The sequence below is a fragment of the Pinus tabuliformis genome, chromosome 9 (genome assembly GCF_031772625.1).
Source record: "Pinus tabuliformis cultivar Carrire ecotype Pingquan chromosome 9, CPIR1, whole genome shotgun sequence".
In the NCBI taxonomy this organism is placed as follows: Eukaryota; Viridiplantae; Streptophyta; class Pinopsida; order Pinales; family Pinaceae; genus Pinus; species Pinus tabuliformis.
In genome coordinates, this window is record NC_142307.1 from 742469861 (window position 1) to 742489260 (window position 19400).

A 19400-nucleotide genomic window follows, 5' to 3' on the forward strand; every position below is an offset into this window, starting at 1 on the left:
AATATATCTTCATATTAATTTAATTTTCAATTTCAGTAATGGTTTCTTAAATAGCCCTTTCCAAATCAATATGGTTGCTCGGTTGTTGTTCGCATATTAATTTAATTTCCCATTTGCATAATGATTTCTTAAATAGCCCTTTCCAAATCAATATGGTTGCCCGGTTGTTGTTCACATGGACTCATTCATTTATCTTCACCTTTAACTCCACAGTTTTTTCCAACAACAAACAAAGGTCTCTAAACGGGTTCAATGCATATTTATGGCTGCTTGCATTCCATTTCAACGGTTTTCGGCATCGCTCCCTCAAATAAAAGCTCGAATTCATCGACCCTTGCTTCCAAAAATGCCCGCAAAAGCCTATTCACGTTTCAATATTCTTCCACACACTATGCCTTACGACGTTTCTTTTGCAACACTAGGTGCAAATGCTAGTGCATAGATCAATGTAACAATGTAAATTTTGTACAGTTAAAGAAATTTATATAAAAAGAAACGATGGAATCTAATGCTTTTGGTTTTGTGGTCACGTCTAATGATTTGAGTTTTTGGTGTCGGCCATGTTATGCGTTGTTGATATGATGTGTCAGGTTCTTCGTTAATTATTTAATTAATTAATTAATATATATATTCAACTTTCATTTTATTGAAAGTTTCAGTCACTCACATGTAATTAACTAGCAATTGTCCCAAAAGGTACAAAGAGAGGCCGATAGGATTATTAAATTAGAGTTGTTGAATTTCTCTAAAAGAGATATTGGTTGAAGCCTACAAGGAGCAAAGAGATTTGATGTTTGGAGTTCTATGCTATCTGGACATCATATTTCTTTAAATACAATGTAATTTTTTATAAAAGTTCAAGCCCAATGCAGTTCTGCCATGCAGACATACACTTAAATCGCTACTAGACTTATGATATAGACAAAGTTAAAGTAAAGTGGTATAAAAGAGAATGTATCAAGCTAAACCACAAGTTACACATCTTCAGACCTAAAAAAGTACATAACAATGGTCTGGCAAATCAGTAGCGATATCATACTTACTTTTCCTTCCACATACATACAATTGCTCCAAAGGCAAGGACAAGAAAATTTTCAGCTCTAGTGAGCACCAGTGGGTCACTAAAACGAGTGACCACAAGAAGAGACACAATTGGATTAATTGAAAGAAAATACAGAGTTGCTAATTAGAAATCTATTGTCAAACACTATTGTTCTCATAAGTAGTGTTTGTTATCACATGCGTTTACAGTGGCCATTCAAGTTTCAATTTTATTAGATCAATTAGAACTTGTTTTGGTTCACAATCAATATTTTCTATTCAACTATATGTGTTTTATGTTTTGCAGATAACATAAAGAACAAAACAGTAAATCTCATCCTCTCATCAATAATCACTATTAAGTTGTTTACATATTTTACTCTTCAGTGAGCCAATGAAGTGTAATTAAGATGGCCATCATTCCAATGTCAGCCAATGGAGTGTAACCATAAACTCATCCAATAGAGATCAACCACAAGAATAATGTCAAGCTGTATCATCCAGCAATAAGTTTTTCTTTTCAATTAACAAGCTACCAGTTCTTTCGCTGTCGCATAAAATATAAATTGAGGAGTTAAAAGACACTAGGGCCATTATAGCTAAATATGCATCAAGCTTTAGTGCTTCACCTGACCAGAATGCAAAAAGAAATGCTACAACGCAGTAGCAATGGATTCATCAGTGAAAATTGGCCAGACTTTAATTAATTCACAAAAACGTTGAATGATATCAATTGTTCAAAATTTTTAAACAAGTAAAGAAACACAAGAGAAAAGACAAGAAATGCTCACCAAAAGACAAGAGATGTGCAAATGATTAAATTAGTTACTGAGGTGTGTTGAAATGCCTTAAAAAGTGCTTATAGACTTTAACTATATTTATTAAGGTCCCCAACTGGAATTTGCAGAGCAGAAGGTTTTGCCCCTAGGTTTGTTATTATCATGTTCTTGTTCTCTAAAAGTTTGCTCCAAGTAGATCAAGTGGGCAAGGGACTTTACATGGACTCCACTCAACTTCAGACACAGCTTCAGCCATTATGCAGAGTGATTGAAATTGAACACAACTAAGTAGTGACATTGGCTCACAGTAATACACCAAATATAAAATATTGAAGCTTTTACAGAAGCAAGCAGTAAGAAAAATTATGAAGCTCAGAGAAGTAGATTTAAAATCTGGACTGCTATTTGATACCAAATCATCATCAACTCCAAGCATTGCAAGTGATAGATGAGTTTGGATGTCACAACTCCCAGAGTTTGCTCCAGATACATCCTCAATCAATTCATCTAATTCCATGGACATTGTCAATTACCTCTTGGTCCAATAAGGTAGATCATCTCCTTCTCCTCGTAGTAATTTCAACAATTTTCCTTCAACCGATCATTTTGGGTGCCTGTTTGAGGGACTGGAGAATAACGAAGATGAGCCTAAGAAGGACAATGACGATCAAGAAAGGTAGAGACCATCATCCATTGTCTGCAGTTCTATAAAATAAAGAACATGACAAATATTTTAAGTGATAAGATAATGTCTGCTACTCAGGCACTGCATCAATGTATACTTTATTGTTCTCATCAATCTCCCCACTGATGAGCATCCAAGATAGCAGAGTGAGAACTTTACTTTTCAACCATCGTCACAAGGGGCGAGCACCATAAACCTGCAAGTACCACGTTACCACGTTATCCATTTAGAGGTTTTAAATGAGAATCCCCAACTAGTCTTGCATTTTACTCACAAATTTTGACCTAAATTACCCGTAAACCACAAAGGCTAATAATGATCCTGCCTGCTTCACTAGTATTAACAAGTAAACAATGCATTAATTTATATTAATCAGCAAACACACCAAAAACATCCCTTTACTATATACTTTGAACTAAGTTCGCCGAGTACGCAGAGACAGGCAGCACCCCATTTTTAAAGTTCAAGTGCCAGAGGAAAATGTTAAAATTTAAAGAACAGAACTGAAATTTATATCGATGGGATCCATACAGAAGGAAGAAGATCATGTGAAAATTAGAAAATCCGAAACTGAATGTGAAAATTGAGAAAATTGAAAATCTCAGAAAGCAACTCTGTAAACTGAAGAGTTCACAGCTCTTAAAGATCAACCGTTGGCCACCACAACCAACTGCCAGCAAAAATATCAGACTAAAATTACTCCCTAGACAGGTTCATGCAAAATATATGATAGACCATTGAAAATCTGAGAAAATGAAATTGTAAACTGAAAAGTCCTGCGCTTTTAATATTCACTGTTGGCCACCACAACCAAAACTCTGCAAAACATCAAACTCCTAGAATAACTTTCCACACAGGTTTATATGACAGGGCATGGAAAATAGAAATAAGACCTTGAATAAAATCATTGTACATGAAGAACACCGAGCAAACATTATGAATGAAAAATACCAGGCATCAGAATAGAACATATAAATCGCAATTCTAGATTGTTTCAAAGGGAGGTAAGTCCAATTTAGTGAGGGAACCCTAACTCAACATCTCTTACGATGTGGAGACATGTGTCCAAGGAGTGGGTCATGTCCCCTGCAATAGGGAAAGGGAGGACTGGTGAAGGAGATGCAGTGTCAAGTTTATTAGGGTAGGGGGCACATCCCCTGGCAAGTTAGACTGAATAAAACAAGAAACAAAGTGATTACTTACAGGATCATAGGCTTCGTGAACAACAAGATCCAGAGCGGCATCTGTAAACCCTAAAGCAACACCTCTCTCTGCAAGACGAATTGCTACATCTTTCATCTGTAGTCTAGCAACTTTCTTGAGCTCATCATGAGAAAGAGGATCAAATACAACTATCTCATCAAGTCTATTCAATAACTCTGGCCTGAAATGTCTTCTAACCTGCAACAATATTCAAAGGCATGTCAAAGCACCGCAGCCAACTTCGTGATAAAATTATATGAAAAAGATGCATACACAGAGTCCAGGAATGCGTGTGCATACTTCTTGCATGACATTCTCTCTTGCGGTTTTTATTGTTGTGTGGCCAGACAATGCAGCAAGCAAGTGCTCTGCTCTAAGGTTGGATGTCATGATAATGACTCTGTTTGAGAAACTAACAGTGCGACCTTGGCAGAAAATATGTAAGGAAACAAAACAACGGAAGCAAGGAACACAACTGACTGGCAGTATTTACAGAATAGACTGTTTACATGACTAAAACTGGGAGGACTATAACACAAGGCAGAGTCTCCCTTGCTCTTTTCAACATTCCTATAGTCTTCTCACAACACTAAATTTTTAGAAACAGTGCAGTGCTTTCTTTCCCTTGCCACAATTCAATTTTGATGAAAAAAAAAACCATCTGCATGAAAAACTGCCTATTAAACAGTTACCCCTCCTTCCTTTTAGCTGCAATATGGGCAGATTCTCTCATGATTTTTTCGGTTACATGCTCAATAGAAATTTGGAAGCAAGTCATATGTTTCTTTTAACCAGTGTGGGTCGGCCACGTCCACTACAAGCCTAGATTTGCAATAATGACAACTTAAATATTTAACATAAGGATATCCTGATAATAATTTCCAACCACATGGCAAAGTGACAAAACATGTGTTTAACACAAGGCAATCCTTAGTCTCATGGAAAAGCATTGGAGAGGTTACCTCACTTTCTATCAAAAATAGATATAAATGACAGTACCAATCCACAGAAGTGATGTTTGAAAGCATTTCTTCAACGAGTACAGCTGCAGAGTCTGAAAGACTGGCCTGCGTAGTTTAGCACTCCCACACATATTCCATGTTCCCACCAGCTTTCATAGTGCATGTGTTTACAAGGCGCTTGCAATTCTTGCGTGGATCATTGACAGATCTATGTTACTTTTGACACTGAGCCCAAGTAAAAAATTTAAAACGAGTTATACATAACACAAGAATAATACCTTTCACATTTTAGTTGATTCCATTTATCTCAATCAACTCATGCATAGCATACCTATATAGAAAGTCACCAGTGGAAGCTATCCTTCCAGAAATCCATTCAGGAGCTATTTGTCCAAGGAGGTGCAACTATTCCTCAACTTCACCTGCGAGTACAAAATATTAAGCATGAGATCAGATCACATAGCATGGCATTGAAATTGTTTCCTGCAAGACAATAGAAGAGAGATGTTCAAAGAGAGTTATTTACTTCTATCAGTAACATCCGTGTGATTTGATATTATTTTGTGAACAAGCTCCTGTCTTGTAAGAACTGAGCGTTTGCTTAAACGAAATATATCACGTATCATATTGAAGAGTCTAGGCAAGCATCCAATCATCTGCTGACGCATATTAGCAGCAGATACACCCGACTTGCACTCCTCTATCGTCTTCAACTCTTTTTCATAGACCTACAAAGTTACAAACAGTCTTTAGTACTCAAAGGGGAAAATTTTACTCAGAAGCTCAAAAAACTTTACAATTTCAAAGTGACCTGCAGTATGATCTCTGCTACAATATATTTTGACGTATAACATGCATTCAGTTTACAACACAGCATGCAACCAACCCAGAATCAGCCAGAGCAGATAAAGTATTAGCAACTACAAAGAACATCACAAAGAAAAGTCATTGCAATTTGACATGATATGCCAATGCAATTTCCAAGGCACTAACGAACATGGGGTAAAGCTTGGTCTGAAAAGAAATTTAATGTCATTGACTTGAATCAACTAATTATGAACAAAGTAAAACCACGAAAGATAATGACAAGAACTTACCTCTTGCAACACTGGCATTGGAATGGAGTCAATGATTTCCTGATCTGATTGAGACATTCCATCGATATGTATCTTGCAAGCCTCCTGAATATTGTTACTTGTCTTTTCAGCTGGCTCTGAAACATTCGATTCTCTACCAATGTCCAGCTTGCAAGGTTCAACATTGCTTTTCTTAGGAGATCGTAAGCACAGTAGGCTTGTTTCAGAGCAATTCTTAGTTGTGTCAACTTGCAGTGTCTGGGATTCATCTACACGGAATCTGAATCGCTTTGAAGCATGCAAGGGTGGAGTATTAGGGAACCCTTTCACTGGAGTGTTCTCCAAGCTGAATGTTTTTCTATCATGCTGAGGATATGTAGAGTTTTGCATCACCTTCTCATTCTTCTTTGATATGGAAAATGGATTTGCAGCCCTCCTCAAAGGTGATGACTTAAATGAATCCACAGAGTTACCCCATTCACCGGATTTGGCAGGTGTAGAGAGTACAAGGGACTGTGGAGATTGAAAACCTTGAGTGAGGTCATCATCCAAATTGGCTTCCTTTGCCTTCCTTTTCAGAGGTGTTGAACGGGTTCTAGGCTGCTCACAAGCAAGAGGAGCGGAGGAATCTTTTTCTGATATGTTAAAAGCTATTGCTCTTTTGACATTGGTATTGTTAGATCTCTTCACAGTGGGCTGAGAAAGACGAGAAGCCTCTGGAGAAGCAAAGCCTGGCGTTCCGGGAGACAAAACAGGAGGGGATGTAATGGGTGCAGCAGAAACTCCCACAAATCGCAGAGATTTCTTACTGATATGGCTCTTTATATTAGTTTTCAGTATGGATTTAACAATTGGTGTTTTGACAGCAGAGGACACATCAGAAACTGTTTTCAAAGCAACAGAACGACGAGTAACCCTTGGTGTTACAGGGGAGAAATAACCCTTTGATATAGGTGTGTTTGGATTCTCGGACTCTGACGCTGTTTTGCAAGGTGTGCGGGACACATCAGAAGTTGTTTTCAAGGCAACAGAACGACGAGTAACCCTTGGTGTTACAGGGGAGAAATAACCCTTTGATATAGGTGAGTTTGGATTCTCGGACTCTGACGTTGTTTTGCAAGGTGTGCCTACATCAATGGTACCATCAGTGACAGGGTCTGGGTTAGGCACCTTGGAAGGGGTTTGTTGAAAATGACACATTTCGGAAGAGCGGCAAGACTCTGAGATGGGGGATTCTAGATGGCTTTTATTGGAAGTAGACGATTTGGAATTTATTTCATTAGATTCCTTAATGTCTTGAGTATTTGCAGTGGGACATAAGTTGATGGCAAAATGGCTCTTAAACCCTGGAGAGAGATGAGAATGGAGAGATGATGGAAGAACCCCACCAAACCCATCTGGCTTCGCTGTTTCAGGGACCTCAGAAAGAGGCTTCAAATCTGGGACTTGCTCCGGCACAGGGAATGGTGGGTTCGCAGATGGTTCAGCTGTGAAGTTCCTCTGAGAAAACCGCCTCTGGAAATTTTTGGGTAAAAGTGAGGACATCATAGAGGGTTGAGGGTCTTCTTGATGAGGGGCAGGCGGATCAGAAGAAACACCTCTTGCTGGGGAAGGACTTTTACATATCACTGGAGGAAGTAGAGAGCAGCCTGGGGAGGTTAGCTGACATTTTCTATTGAAGGGCTCTGGCAGGATTGCCTCCGGAACATCATCTCCCTGAAATGCAATCGATGAAGCCCACCATGTACATACCCAGTTAAAACTCATAATATTGAAGGATTTTAAGGAATAATAATAATAATAATAATACAGGATAGCTGGAGCAGACTCACATTGGGATGAGCCTTGACGAATTCCATTAGACGGGTACGAAATGCTTTTCGCAAACCCAATGTATTGTTGGCTTTGGAGACCTTGCTCTTGCCACTTAGCACTGCATCATGCAAGACAGTGATTTTCAATTCTGGTTTCATGCACAGCGTCTCCTCATCATGTGTCATGATCTTCTCCAGCAAAAGCCCTTCGGGCAAAATGTGCTTCATTTGTGCCACATGGTTATACATAAATCTCCTGCAACCAGAATTAGGGTTTACTATTAATTCCCAAACGGTGATGAAAATATCTTTTACTATGCCTGTGAAAATTTACCTTAAAAGTCTGAGCATTCATTCTATGACTACAATCGGCCAATCTTTAGATCCTGGACAGAGAAGAAGTTCTATGTCTACTAATGTTATCAAGCTCTATGCATTGTAGGTCTGAGAGGAGAACGGAAACCAGTCTCTGGTTTATACATACTTGTGGGTCATCGATTCAACTTGGGGGCAGATATTGCAGAAGCTACTGTTTCCCTTACGAAGCCGAAGCAATTTGATGGCAGACTCCATGGAATCGAAAAGCTCTGCCAGCATTTCATATCTATAACACCCACACATAAATGCGTGAGTTTATCAAACACCCAGAAAATCAGATTGTAGAAATATAGTGACAGATATATGCTTACTTGTCTGGAAGACTGAAATCTGTAGTCTTCGGAGCTTTGGGCGGGGCAGAAATGGATTTTTGACGCAGATTTCTTTTGGGACGAGCTGTGGAATCGTTTGAGCTCTGTAATAGTTTTCTGGTTTGATTTGCGACCTCCTTGACAGACATAGCAACTCCCCTGTTTTTAACTCTTGAAGAAGAGTTTTCACTGCATTTTTTCTCGGGCGTGGGAGCACCCAACAACAACGATGGAGTTCTGCCCGTGGCCTTCTCTGATCTTCCATCGATTTGTTTTTTGAGAGATTTGCTGATACGGACCGGCTTCTTGCAAGGGAACCCTAAAACCGCTTGATCCTTTTTCTGGTTAAGAGATCTTTGGGAGGAAGAGGAAGATGTGGATCTGCCCCTGCCCGTGCCTGTGCATGTGCCTTTCCCTCTGCCTGTGCCTTCCCCTTGCTGTCTCCTGCCTCCTGTACCGTCCATCGTTATCGTTGTTTCTTTGTTTCGCCGAGAAATCCACAGCGTCCTCAGTCAGGGAATGCCATGGCCTAAACATCGCTTGGAAATCGAAACAGGAAACGGAAACCCGGAAGTTCTCGGCACTGAGAATAAACAGAAGCCCGCAGAATATGGATGCCAGGTGTCAACCTGAGATTGAAAAGGACGACGAAAGTCTGTTTCAATAGGAAGGCCTATCGGCCTAATTAATTAATATATATTGTTATCACACATGGGCAGCAACATAATTTGAAAGATAAAACATGAGAATGCATTTTTATCAACTAGCATTTGTACCTAATGTTGCAAAAGAAACGCCATAAGGCATAGTGTGTGGAAGAATATTGAAATGTGAATGGGCATTTGTGGGCTTTTTTGAAAGGAAGGGTCGATGATTCTGAGTTTTAATTTGAGGAAGCCATGCCGAAAATCGTTTTTGGGGGTTAAAGTGGCTACAAAATGGAATGCAAGTAGCCATAAATATCCATTGAACTTGTTTAGAGACCTTTGTTTGTATTTGGTAAAAATTGCGTAGTTGAAGGTGAAGGTAAATGAATGAATTCACGCGAACAACAACCGGGTATCCATATTGATTTGGATAGGGTTATTTAAGAAATCATTATTCAAACGGGAAATTAAATTAATATGAAGTTGTATTGAAAACATGTTTTATATTCATTAAAATCATTTGATTTTGTTAACAAAATATGTTAAAACCCATTGACAATGAATTGGTTGTGAAGACATACACTATCAAAATGGTATTTGATCTTGAAACATCCTTTTTTAAGTTTCAAATTGAAAATACAAATAGTGAATTGTAATAGAAGAGGTTCGAGAAGCAATGTAATATTCTAAAGAGCATTGTGCTTGTCATTCCATATTTGAAGTTGTATCAAAACATGTTGGAGGCATCGAAGACCTGAAGAAGCAGTGATGGACCTGCAAAATATATATTTTGTTAGAATTAGTAATATGTAAATCAGTTGTGGAAATTTATTAGTAATACTTTGCAGGTGAGTTGTGTTAAAATGAATTTGGAATGAATGGAAATGAAGTTGCCTTTGCCATGGGGACTTATATATTGTTAGTGGAAGATGCATGGTGAATAATGGCATACTGAACACCATTGGAGATTTATGCGTAGTTGGAGATGCTTATTTTTTGCTTGCCATTCTACTTGTAGTTGCTTAAGTAGGCTATTTCTGAGACCATATGTCCTGTTGCAAAAGAAAGAAAATGTTAGAGTGAGATGTATAGATAATGTAAAGACATTCTAATATTTGCTTAATTATTAATATTGATTAAATTTGGTTGTTTTTGAAAGATATGAAAAGTATGTTATGAAATAGAATGAGGTAAATAAATGGAGGAAACCTTTCGGTGATGCTAAAGTATGGGTTGGAGCAGATTATCTGGAGGCGGCATTGAACAGAGAATTTCTTCTGCCTGTTTTCTGCGAGCAATGTTTTTGTTGTCCTTCATTTTACTGTGACGATCAAAACTGAATGCGGGGCTAATCCAGAGATCTTGTAGAGAAGGTACTCTTGAAATTGTTGTGAATGTGAGACCATGACATTCTGTTTTTCCAATGTCAATTGTTTCTTTTGGAAGTGTCATACCTTGAGATTTATGTATGGTTAAAGCCCAAGCCATCTTTAGTGGAATTTGGGCACGTCCATTTCTTTTTACTGCTGGAATAGGAAAGTGAGTGGGGTTTCTTTCATCACAAGGAGGCCCGATGTATTTGGGAAAATCTACAACAACAAATGTTGGAATTTGTGGCACTGCAGTTGATTCTTTGTAAAAGATGGTTACAATTTCTCCGAGGGAACCATTGACAAGTCTGGCTGAAACCCAAAGGTTGGGAGTTAACATAACTTTTTCGCCATTGCATAGTAATACAATTCGCTCAAGTTTCTCATCTTCTGAGGAAATGTTGGAATATGTGTTGTCATCTTCAGCAATGGATCTTGCGATTGGAGTGTTTAGAGATTTCATCATTTGCTTATTATGGACCATTGTTTGAGCATTTGTTGGAAATAGATGCATGGAATCATGGAATGAATGTATTTCATCTTCTGATAAAAAGGAATCTGTGTGTGACATGAGTATGTTGTAGTCGTCGATTGTTGGATTTGCATCTCTAATGTTCTGAAGAATGTTCCTGAAAGTAACCTCTGCGATGTTGTCGCCTTGTTGACGAAATATTGTGTCTAATGTGATGACTGTGTTGAAGGTGTTCCACAGTGCGCTTCTGTGGCTTGTCCCTGCATATAGAGGTATGTCTTTGACGGGTGGTAGCTGACCGAGATCACCAACCAATATAACGGAACAGCCATCGAAAGGAGTGTTTCTTTCCGTGGAAATGCCTCTCGAAGATGTTCATCAATATGGCTAAGAAGCTTTGGCCCAATGAAGCTCATTTCATCGATTAGTATGTACCTTATATGCCTAAGTTCTTCTTGGAATTTTGCAAGGGCATTACCGTCTAAGGGCATAAGATCCTTTATAGGAAGGTGCAAAGTAGAATGGATTGTCGATGCTTGTGTGTTGAAGGTAGTAACCCCTGTAGGGGCGAGGAGCATGATCGGTGAAGGTTCTAGGCTTGCAAGGCTTATGAGCATATCTTTGATGCAATTGATAAGGAGGGATTTTCCTGTACCAGCAGTGCCTTGTATTATCATTCTGAGAGTGGTTAAATAATCCTTCTTAGCAAAATGATTAGAAATAATATTTAGAGCTTTTCTTTGCATTGGAGATAATGTAGTAAGGGTCACCAGGATATGTTGATGTGTTTGAAGAATGTGTTGGATGGAGTGGCTATTCTCAATGAATTGTATGGAATTATTTTGTAGATCTAATGGGATAGTGGTATGATTCCAGTTATGGTTGTCATCAAAGCCATGAAGACCAAGCATGTCAAGGTCATTTATGAGAAGCTCATTTGTAGGGTGTAATTGGGAAATTAATTCCCATTCATTTATTTCCATGGTGTCTGGAGGATTGGTTTCATGAATAGTTGAGGTATCATTTGCGACAAATTCAATATCAGATAGTGTGCAGTGTTGATGCCAAGGTTTGTAGAATGGACGAAATGTTTGCCAATTTGTGATGAATTCTGTAGCAGAATCTCCTATATCTTGTATGATATGGTGAAAATGTTTGTATAGCATAAGTTCAACTCTGCAAAAGTCATCGTAGCAAGGTTCAGTTGTGGATGGTATGGAGGAGTAACGTGGTATGACCCGAACAATTGCTTTTGTAGGTCTTTGTTTCCATTTGCTTGTTTTGCGACGAGGATCATATGACCAGGATCTTGCTAATTTTATAAGTGATGTGGATTCTAGGGTAGAAGGGCGCTAGATATATGTATCTATGATGTGTGGGGATGTAGTGGAGGTGGTGTTCATTTTTGGAAGGCGGATAAGAATTTTTTGGTTTACATTTAAAGAAATGGATGGTCGACTACATAATGTTAATGGTAATTTTTGCAGCATATGGCAGGTTTCTTGTGCTCCAATGTCACGATCAACAAGGGTTTCTGCAAGAAATTTTCGAAATTCGGATGTTGTTGGGTCAGCAATGGGTGAATCTAGGACAATTCTACATAGCATGTGGTGGAAGCTTTCAGATTTTTTTCTGCTTTGGATGCATATTTGGCGATATATTTTTGTACAACGTGTATGGAGAGTATTGGTTGGCAGTCAACATTTGCACGCCAAATAGATAGGATGGTAGGGTTATGGCTATTGAGTCGATCTTTGTTGTGAGTAGGGATGTATGTTTTTTGACCATTGGAATCAATGAATAAGGCCGATTTTGGATGTAATTCCCATGGTGCTTTATAACGACATTGGAATGAGGATCCATTTTTTCTTAGGCATGTGCTTTCTGAGCATTTTGTGTGACATTCAACACAATTGATGAGTTGTTCATAGTCATTGAAAGTATTGGTTCTGAATATTTGCAGTGTGGACAATAGACAAGGGTCTTCGGGATTTGTCCAAGCAATTGGTTGGTTTGAAGTCAAAGGAGTACGAGGGTTCCAAGCGGAAATATATTTGTCGAAGAACTGCCTTGTAATATCACCTGCTTCTGTGTCTTCCCAGTTGAGGTTTTCCATATCAGGTGCATTTTCTATCCAAAGGAAACCATGGATGTGCGCAGATCCCCTCTGTTTCCATTCATACCTGTCAAGTATGCATTTTTGTAAGATAATTTTGTAATAGGTGAGGAATGTTGTTTCGAGTTTTTGGAAAAACAATGTGGTAGAATGTGTACCTGTATTAGTAATCTTTTGTCTTCAAGTGTTTCTCTAAGATAATCTCACGAAATGATGTGAATCTATGGTGCATATATAGTGATGTTAAATGTGGGTTAGAGATAATGTTATCATTTCTCCACTTTTGTTGTTTTGCAATATCAGAAGGTTGACATCCGGGCATGATTGCATGAAGATCAGGCCATTTTGTATCAGCTGCACTTAATGTGAAGAAGAACGTCGGGCAAATGAGTTGAGATATCATGTCCGTCAGTTCATTTTTAGCTTTGTGCCAAAATGATCTTGTTCCACGTAAAGAGCTACCGAATTGCATGACTTGCTCTGCCAATTGCTCATCTGGAAATTGTTCTAATCGAATGTTCAGATCTTGAATAGATATTGGGAAGTTATCTGCGATGTTCCTTTTCACAAAAATCGATGTTGTTGCTTGGCTGCGATGTCGCATCATGAGATTATATATGTAATAACGAAAGCGTGGGTGCTTTCCAATTCTGTTATCGTAGTAACGTATGAGATGAAGTGCATATTCATGTAACTGCACTACTTTCATTATTGCCTGATTAGCATTGCAGCTCCTGTCGGAAAAAGGGTGGGGAAAGCCATATAGGGTAGACCTTCTGTGTTGTATTCATTGATTGGTGATAAACCAATTGTTGGCCACTCAATTGTAGTATCAGATTGGTAGTTGTAAGCATGTAAATAATGGCGGATTTCTTGGATTTATGTATTTGTATTAGGTATGATGGGTACGAATGATGATGTTTGGTTTACAGATGGGTCTGTGGAATCTTCGGTGAGCTCATGTGGTGGTTCAAGTGAAAGGTGGACAGTGGTTTATGTAGTATTGGAATGGTGAAGGGAGGAGGAGACATCGGTGGGGATTGCTAGTAAGGATGCCAGTGCGTTGTTATCAATACGAACATTCTTATAATATGGGTCATTTGCCAATTTGTATTCTAATGCAGCGAGAACGCGATGTCTATTGACAATGAAATCATAAGCCTTATGGTCATTACTATGACGAGTGACAATTAGGATGTCCAAGTTTTCAACACGTCATGGCAACATGTTTGCGAGTTTTGTAATGTCTTGAGGAAAACAAATTGTGTGGCCACTGTATTTATATTGTCCACCACGTGCATGTGTTACTTGCAGTATAGGGTTAACCCTAGCAATGAGCATTTCTTCTATTTGTGAAAGAGATGTAAGGATCACTGGTTGAGGACCAGGGTCCATGTTGTTTGATAATGAGAAGCGATGACCCTTTGTTTTAGAGACGCATCTGGAGCAGCAATACATGTGGTTGGAATTTCGGATATGTATTCCAAGATATGATTCAAGACAAATGGAGCATGGGCATTTAGGTGGAAGTTTATCAATATTTGCACAGAAATATCGATGTGCTTGATTAATATAAACGTTGCTGAAAGCATGTGCGAAGGAGGGGTTAGGGCAATGAGGTATGGATGTATTTGTTTGAGAGGTTTGCTGAGAAGATAAAGAGTTTGATAATTACAAGGGAGGATTGTTTTCGGGGTGGGTCATTTCAGACGAGGAATGTTGGTTTTCCTTCTATTTTTTGTGTTTTTGACATTCTCTGATGTCTTTTTTTGCCTGATAAAGCTCACGGCGACGTGCATTTATTCGTTCTTTATTTGTTGCATAATATCTTCGAGCACATTCATCATTAGAAGAAGAAGCCATTTGCAAAATTTATGGTACCTATAAACAAGAGAGGGGAAAAGAAGAATTTTATTTGGAGACAACAACCATGTTATTGTATGAAAATTTTTGAATAGTTTTATGTGAATCTTTTATTTGAATAATGTGTTTTAAAGAACATATTAGTATTTTTTCTTTATACATGTAGATAGTTTCATGTGTAATGCAGCAAGTTACCTCATTTTTTAAAAGTGTCAGGCCAGGCAGTAACTCTCCAAAGGCAGTAAAACTGATTCGTCTATTATTCCATAGGTAGGTTATTGTTATATACAATAGGAGTGATTGTTCAGTTCATCTCCCGATGACTGTTCACATTCCTAATTTATTTATTTACAAATTCCCCCAATCATGAAGATTAGGTGTCAACATTCCCCCCCTTAATCTGAAGGGATTTTGGTGAGTCCAAGCATCATTCTGAATCGTTCAAGATTTTCCTTCCAAGTGCTTTGGTGAAGATGTCTGCAATTTGCTCATTTGTGGAACAATGACGAAGATGGATTGTTTTGGCCTCAACATGATGTCGAATCAGATGATATTTAGTATTGATATGCTTTGTTCGATCATGGAACTTTGGGTTCTTGGCCAACTTTATTGCAGAGGTGCTATCAATCATGAGTGGAGTTGATTGTACTTGTTTTACCTACAAATCTTCAAGAATTTTCTTGAGCCACACAATTTCTTTCGTTGCTTCAGCTGCTGCCACGTATTCTGCTTCTGTTGTGGAATCTGTTGGAACTGATTGTTTGCGTGATCTCTAGGAGACAGCTCCTGATCCAAGACTCATAGCATATCCTGAAGTAGATACCCTAGTTTCTTTGTCTCCATCGAAGTCTGAATCATAGTATCCAATCAAGCTGAAGTCGTCCACCTGTGTATACTTGATTCCAAGGTCTTGAGTTCCCTTCAAGTACCTTAGAACTCTTTTTGCAGCAAACCAATGTCCCTCAAAAGGCTTTTGCATAAACCTAGAGAGGATTCCAACAGCAAATGAAATGTCTGGTCTGGTAGTAGTGAGGTAGATGAGACTTCCTACAAGTTGTCTACACTTTGTTGCATCCTCAAATTCCTTTCCTTCAATAGATGTGAGCTTTAAGTTTTGTTCCATTGGAGTCGAAAGAGGATTGCACTCTTTCATGCCAAATCTGTTTAACAAATCTCCAATGTATTTCTTTTGAAAAAGAAATATGGATTTTGGATGTTGGGTTACTTCAATGCCAAGATAGTGATGAACATAGCCCAAATCAGTCATTTCAAAACTTTTCCCCAATTCCTTATTTATGGATGCAATGTAGCTTTCATTGTTCCCTGTCATTAAAAGATCATCTACATATACCACAAGATACACAACTGTTTTGCCAACTTTCTTGACAAATAAAGTTGCATCATCAAGATCAAAATGATTGAAGTTGAGTTTCAGAAGATGCTCAGTTAGTTTTTCATATCAGGCTCGCGGTGCTTGTTTGAGGCCATACAAGGACTTCACAAGTTTGCATACTTTATGTTCATGTCCTTTCACAGCAAATCCTTCAGGCTCGGACATAAAAACATTCTCTTTTAGATCTCCATTCAAGAAGGCAGTTTTTACATCTATTTGATGGAATTTCCAACCGTTCTGAGCTGCTAGTGCAAAGAGTGTCCGAATGGTGGCCCATTTTGCTGTGGGGGAAAAAGTTTCCTCATAATTGACCCCTTCCTTCTGTGCAAAACCTTTCGCCACAAGCCTAGCTTTGTGCTTGTCAAGTGAGCCATCAGCTTTGTACTTGTTCTTGTAGACCCACTTGCAGCCAATTGGTTTGGTTCCAAATGGAGGATCAACCAGCTTCCAAGTGCCATTCTTTATGAGGGCATCATACTCCTTTTGCATCGCTTCTTTCCATTCATCATGAGAAGAAACTTCTTTGAAGGAAGTTGGTTCAAAATCTGTAGACAAGTTCAATTCACAATCATAAGTAACATCCATATCAACAGGTGAATTAGAGTCATCTACATCACCTCCATTTTGTCGGTTTGAATTTCTGGTTCCTGTTTTTCCAATTTCATCAGGATGAACACTTTCAAGTGTCTTTGTCAGCCACTTTTGGGGGACCTTTCTGAGATGGTCCAGGCTGCTCTGTTGATTGAGTTGGGACTGAATCAAGATTGAGTCTCCCAATTCTATCAATTACATCACTTAAAGCATCATCCGTTTCATTCGGGGGAGAGTGTTCTTCAGAAGAAGATTCCACATGTAGATCTAGTATAGGAATCCCCCCTTCAAGATGTGGAATCTGATTATCAAATTCTTGAAATGATTTCATTTTTGCGAATCTATCCAAGCGATCAAGTTGTCGCTCAACAACATTGTCAGATTTGGATGATTCAAGAAAAATTACATCTCTAGATACAACAAACTTTTTATTTACTTCATCATAGCGGCGGTATGCTTTGGAGGTGTTTGAATACCCCATGAAGATACACTTATGACTTCTAGCACCAAGTTTGTTTCTATGTACCTTTGGTATCAAAGCATAACAGGTGGAACCAAAGATCCTGAGATGTTTTACCGAAGGAACATGTCCATACCACAATTCATAAGGAGTCTTGTTTCTTATAGCATTAGATGGACATCTATTCTTTATATATGCATCACATAGAACATCATCAGCCCAAAACATTATCTTTACATTTTTGAAGAAAAGCATGGATCATACCATATTCAAGATTGTTCTATTCATTATTTCAGCTACACCATTTTGTTGGGGATTATAAGGCACAGTTGTTTGATGTTTGATCCCATGTTGGTGAAAATAGTTTTCAAATTCATTTGATGAATATTCTTTTCCATTATCAGTGCGAATAGACCCAATATGATATTGTGCATCATTTTCAATCCATTTATGAAAATTCTTGAATGTTTGAAAGGCATCAGATTTGTTCTTCAATAAATAAACCCAACACATTCTGGTGTAATCATCAATAAATGTCATGATATATTTATTTCCATTTGCAGAAGGAACAGACATTGGACCACATAAATCTGAATGAATGAGTTCAAGCTTCCTATGTGCTCTTGAATGTGAATCATGAAAAGACTGTTTGCTATGCTTTCCTAGAATGCAAGCATCACATTGCTTATGTTTCCTAGGAATTGTAAGCAAACCAGCAACACCATTTTTCTTCAATAAGCGGAGACTGTCATAGTTTAAATGTCAAAATCTAGCATGCCATAATAAACTTGATGGAAGTGTACCTTCTTCATGATGAGAAATATATGATAAATGTTGTGCATGAGCAGAGGTTCCTTGCAGTTTGAGAAGCATTTCTTCTTCTATTCCCCTCATGACAAGTGAGTGGTCAGATGCTTTTCTTACCTCAAGCTTGCCATCAAACATATGAATGGAGTGACCTTGTTGGCGGATGTGAACCAAGGACAACAAGTTTCTTTTGAGCTGTGGGAGATATAGAACATGATCCAGAAGAAAGTCTGGAAGACCAGGCAGTTTAAGCCTGATTGTGCCAAGCCCTGATGGCTTGATTTTTGACTGATCTGCAAAGTATACTGCTCCATCAACATTATTAGTGAAATCTTCAAAAAAATATTTTCTATGAGTCATATGACAGGTTGCTCCTGAATCAAGCAACCAATCATTTTTCGAAGAAGCAAGTGAAGCATTAAACAAATCTTCATTTACTCCAATGTTACATTGTGCCTCAATATAGTGAGCGGATTCAGGTGCTTTACCTTTGTCTGTATCTTCAGTTTTACCTTTCTATTGGTTTCTTTTCTGTTCAATTTTGTCCCATGGTAGCTTGCACGTAGAAGCATCATGTGATCCATTTCTTTTCAGCGAATGCAGTGTAAGTCTGCCTTTTCTCCTTGAGAATGTCTGCCCCCCTGCCTCTGAAGTATCTTCCTCTTCCTCTTCGTCCACCTCTTCCTCTTGTAGAATCTTGAGCAGGATGCTTTTATTTATGAGCAAGGCACACAGTCTCTTCAGAAGATTCAGGGGTTGTCTTATTTCCAAAGGCTTTCTCTCTTTCAGCAAACTTTTTCACAAGAGAGTCAAAGGTTATATCTTTAAGATTTCCATTTGCTTGTAAAGACTCAAGATAATTGGAGTAGGTAGGATAGAGTGCCTTGAGAAAAGCAATAAGAGGGATATCCAGCTCAACCTTAGTGGATTTGATATCATGCATTATAGAATTCACTTCAGATGCAAGAGCAAGAGGATCATTATTTTTCAGTTCAAGAGTGAAGAGTTTAATCATGAGCTGAACAACTTCAAGTGTAGAATGTGAGTCATAGAGTTCTTTCAGCTTTTGTAAAGCTTCAAAGGTAGTTGAATATGATGAAATATGGCGACTCACCTCTTCATTTACAGATGCTGCGATTAATGCATATGCTTTGCTGTTCTTGTTTTCCCAAATGACGAGCTCTTTGTTTGATGTAGGCTGCACTGGGTCATTGTCTGCTTCTCCGACACACACTCCTTTCCACAACTCATTGAAGATGAGGGTGTGTTTTATCATCCGGGACCATTCATGATAGTTCTCCTTGCCAGTGAGAACTATTCCTACCATAGAGATGATTGAATGCATTCTGTAAAAAATACTTCTGCTGATTAAAAAAAACTTCTGCTAATATATAGTGAAATTGCACTCAAAAAGGCATTCTCAAAGGATTTC

The 19400-nt window shown here is 38.4% G+C and overlaps 2 protein-coding genes across 5 annotated transcripts; both read right to left on the reverse strand.

Moving 5' to 3' along the window:
* Positions 1–1929: 1929 nt before the first annotated feature.
* On the reverse strand, positions 1930–5070 carry LOC149150838 (chaperone protein ClpB1-like). 4 transcript variants are annotated; one of them, XR_016262877.1, is made up of 3 exons: positions 5002–5070; positions 4671–4895; positions 1930–2701 (listed from the first exon to the last, which is right to left on the reverse strand). XR_016262877.1 is itself a non-coding variant. In XM_089440707.1 (3 exons), exons 1-3 carry the CDS (start codon positions 4096–4098, stop codon positions 2678–2680), a joined length of 312 nt encoding a protein of 103 aa, XP_089296833.1. In that variant the 5' UTR covers positions 4099–4664; the 3' UTR covers positions 1930–2677. The 4 variants fall into 4 exon arrangements, 3 of the variants coding, with proteins under 3 accessions (XP_089296833.1, XP_089296831.1, XP_089296832.1); XM_089440707.1 differs by lacking the exons at positions 4671–4895; positions 5002–5070 and adding exons at positions 3709–3906; positions 4009–4664; XM_089440706.1 differs by lacking the exon at positions 1930–2701 and adding an exon at positions 3461–3906 and having other exon boundaries at positions 5002–5059.
* A 5-nt stretch (positions 5071–5075) lies between these two features.
* On the reverse strand, positions 5076–8714 carry LOC149150839 (uncharacterized). The gene is made up of 6 exons (XM_089442961.1): positions 8250–8714; positions 8045–8164; positions 7579–7816; positions 5768–7462; positions 5197–5398; positions 5076–5092 (listed from the first exon to the last, which is right to left on the reverse strand). The coding sequence occupies exons 1-6, from the start codon at positions 8711–8713 to the stop codon at positions 5076–5078; spliced, it is 2736 nt and encodes a 911-aa protein (XP_089299087.1). The 5' UTR covers position 8714.
* Positions 8715–19400: the final 10686 nt, after the last annotated feature.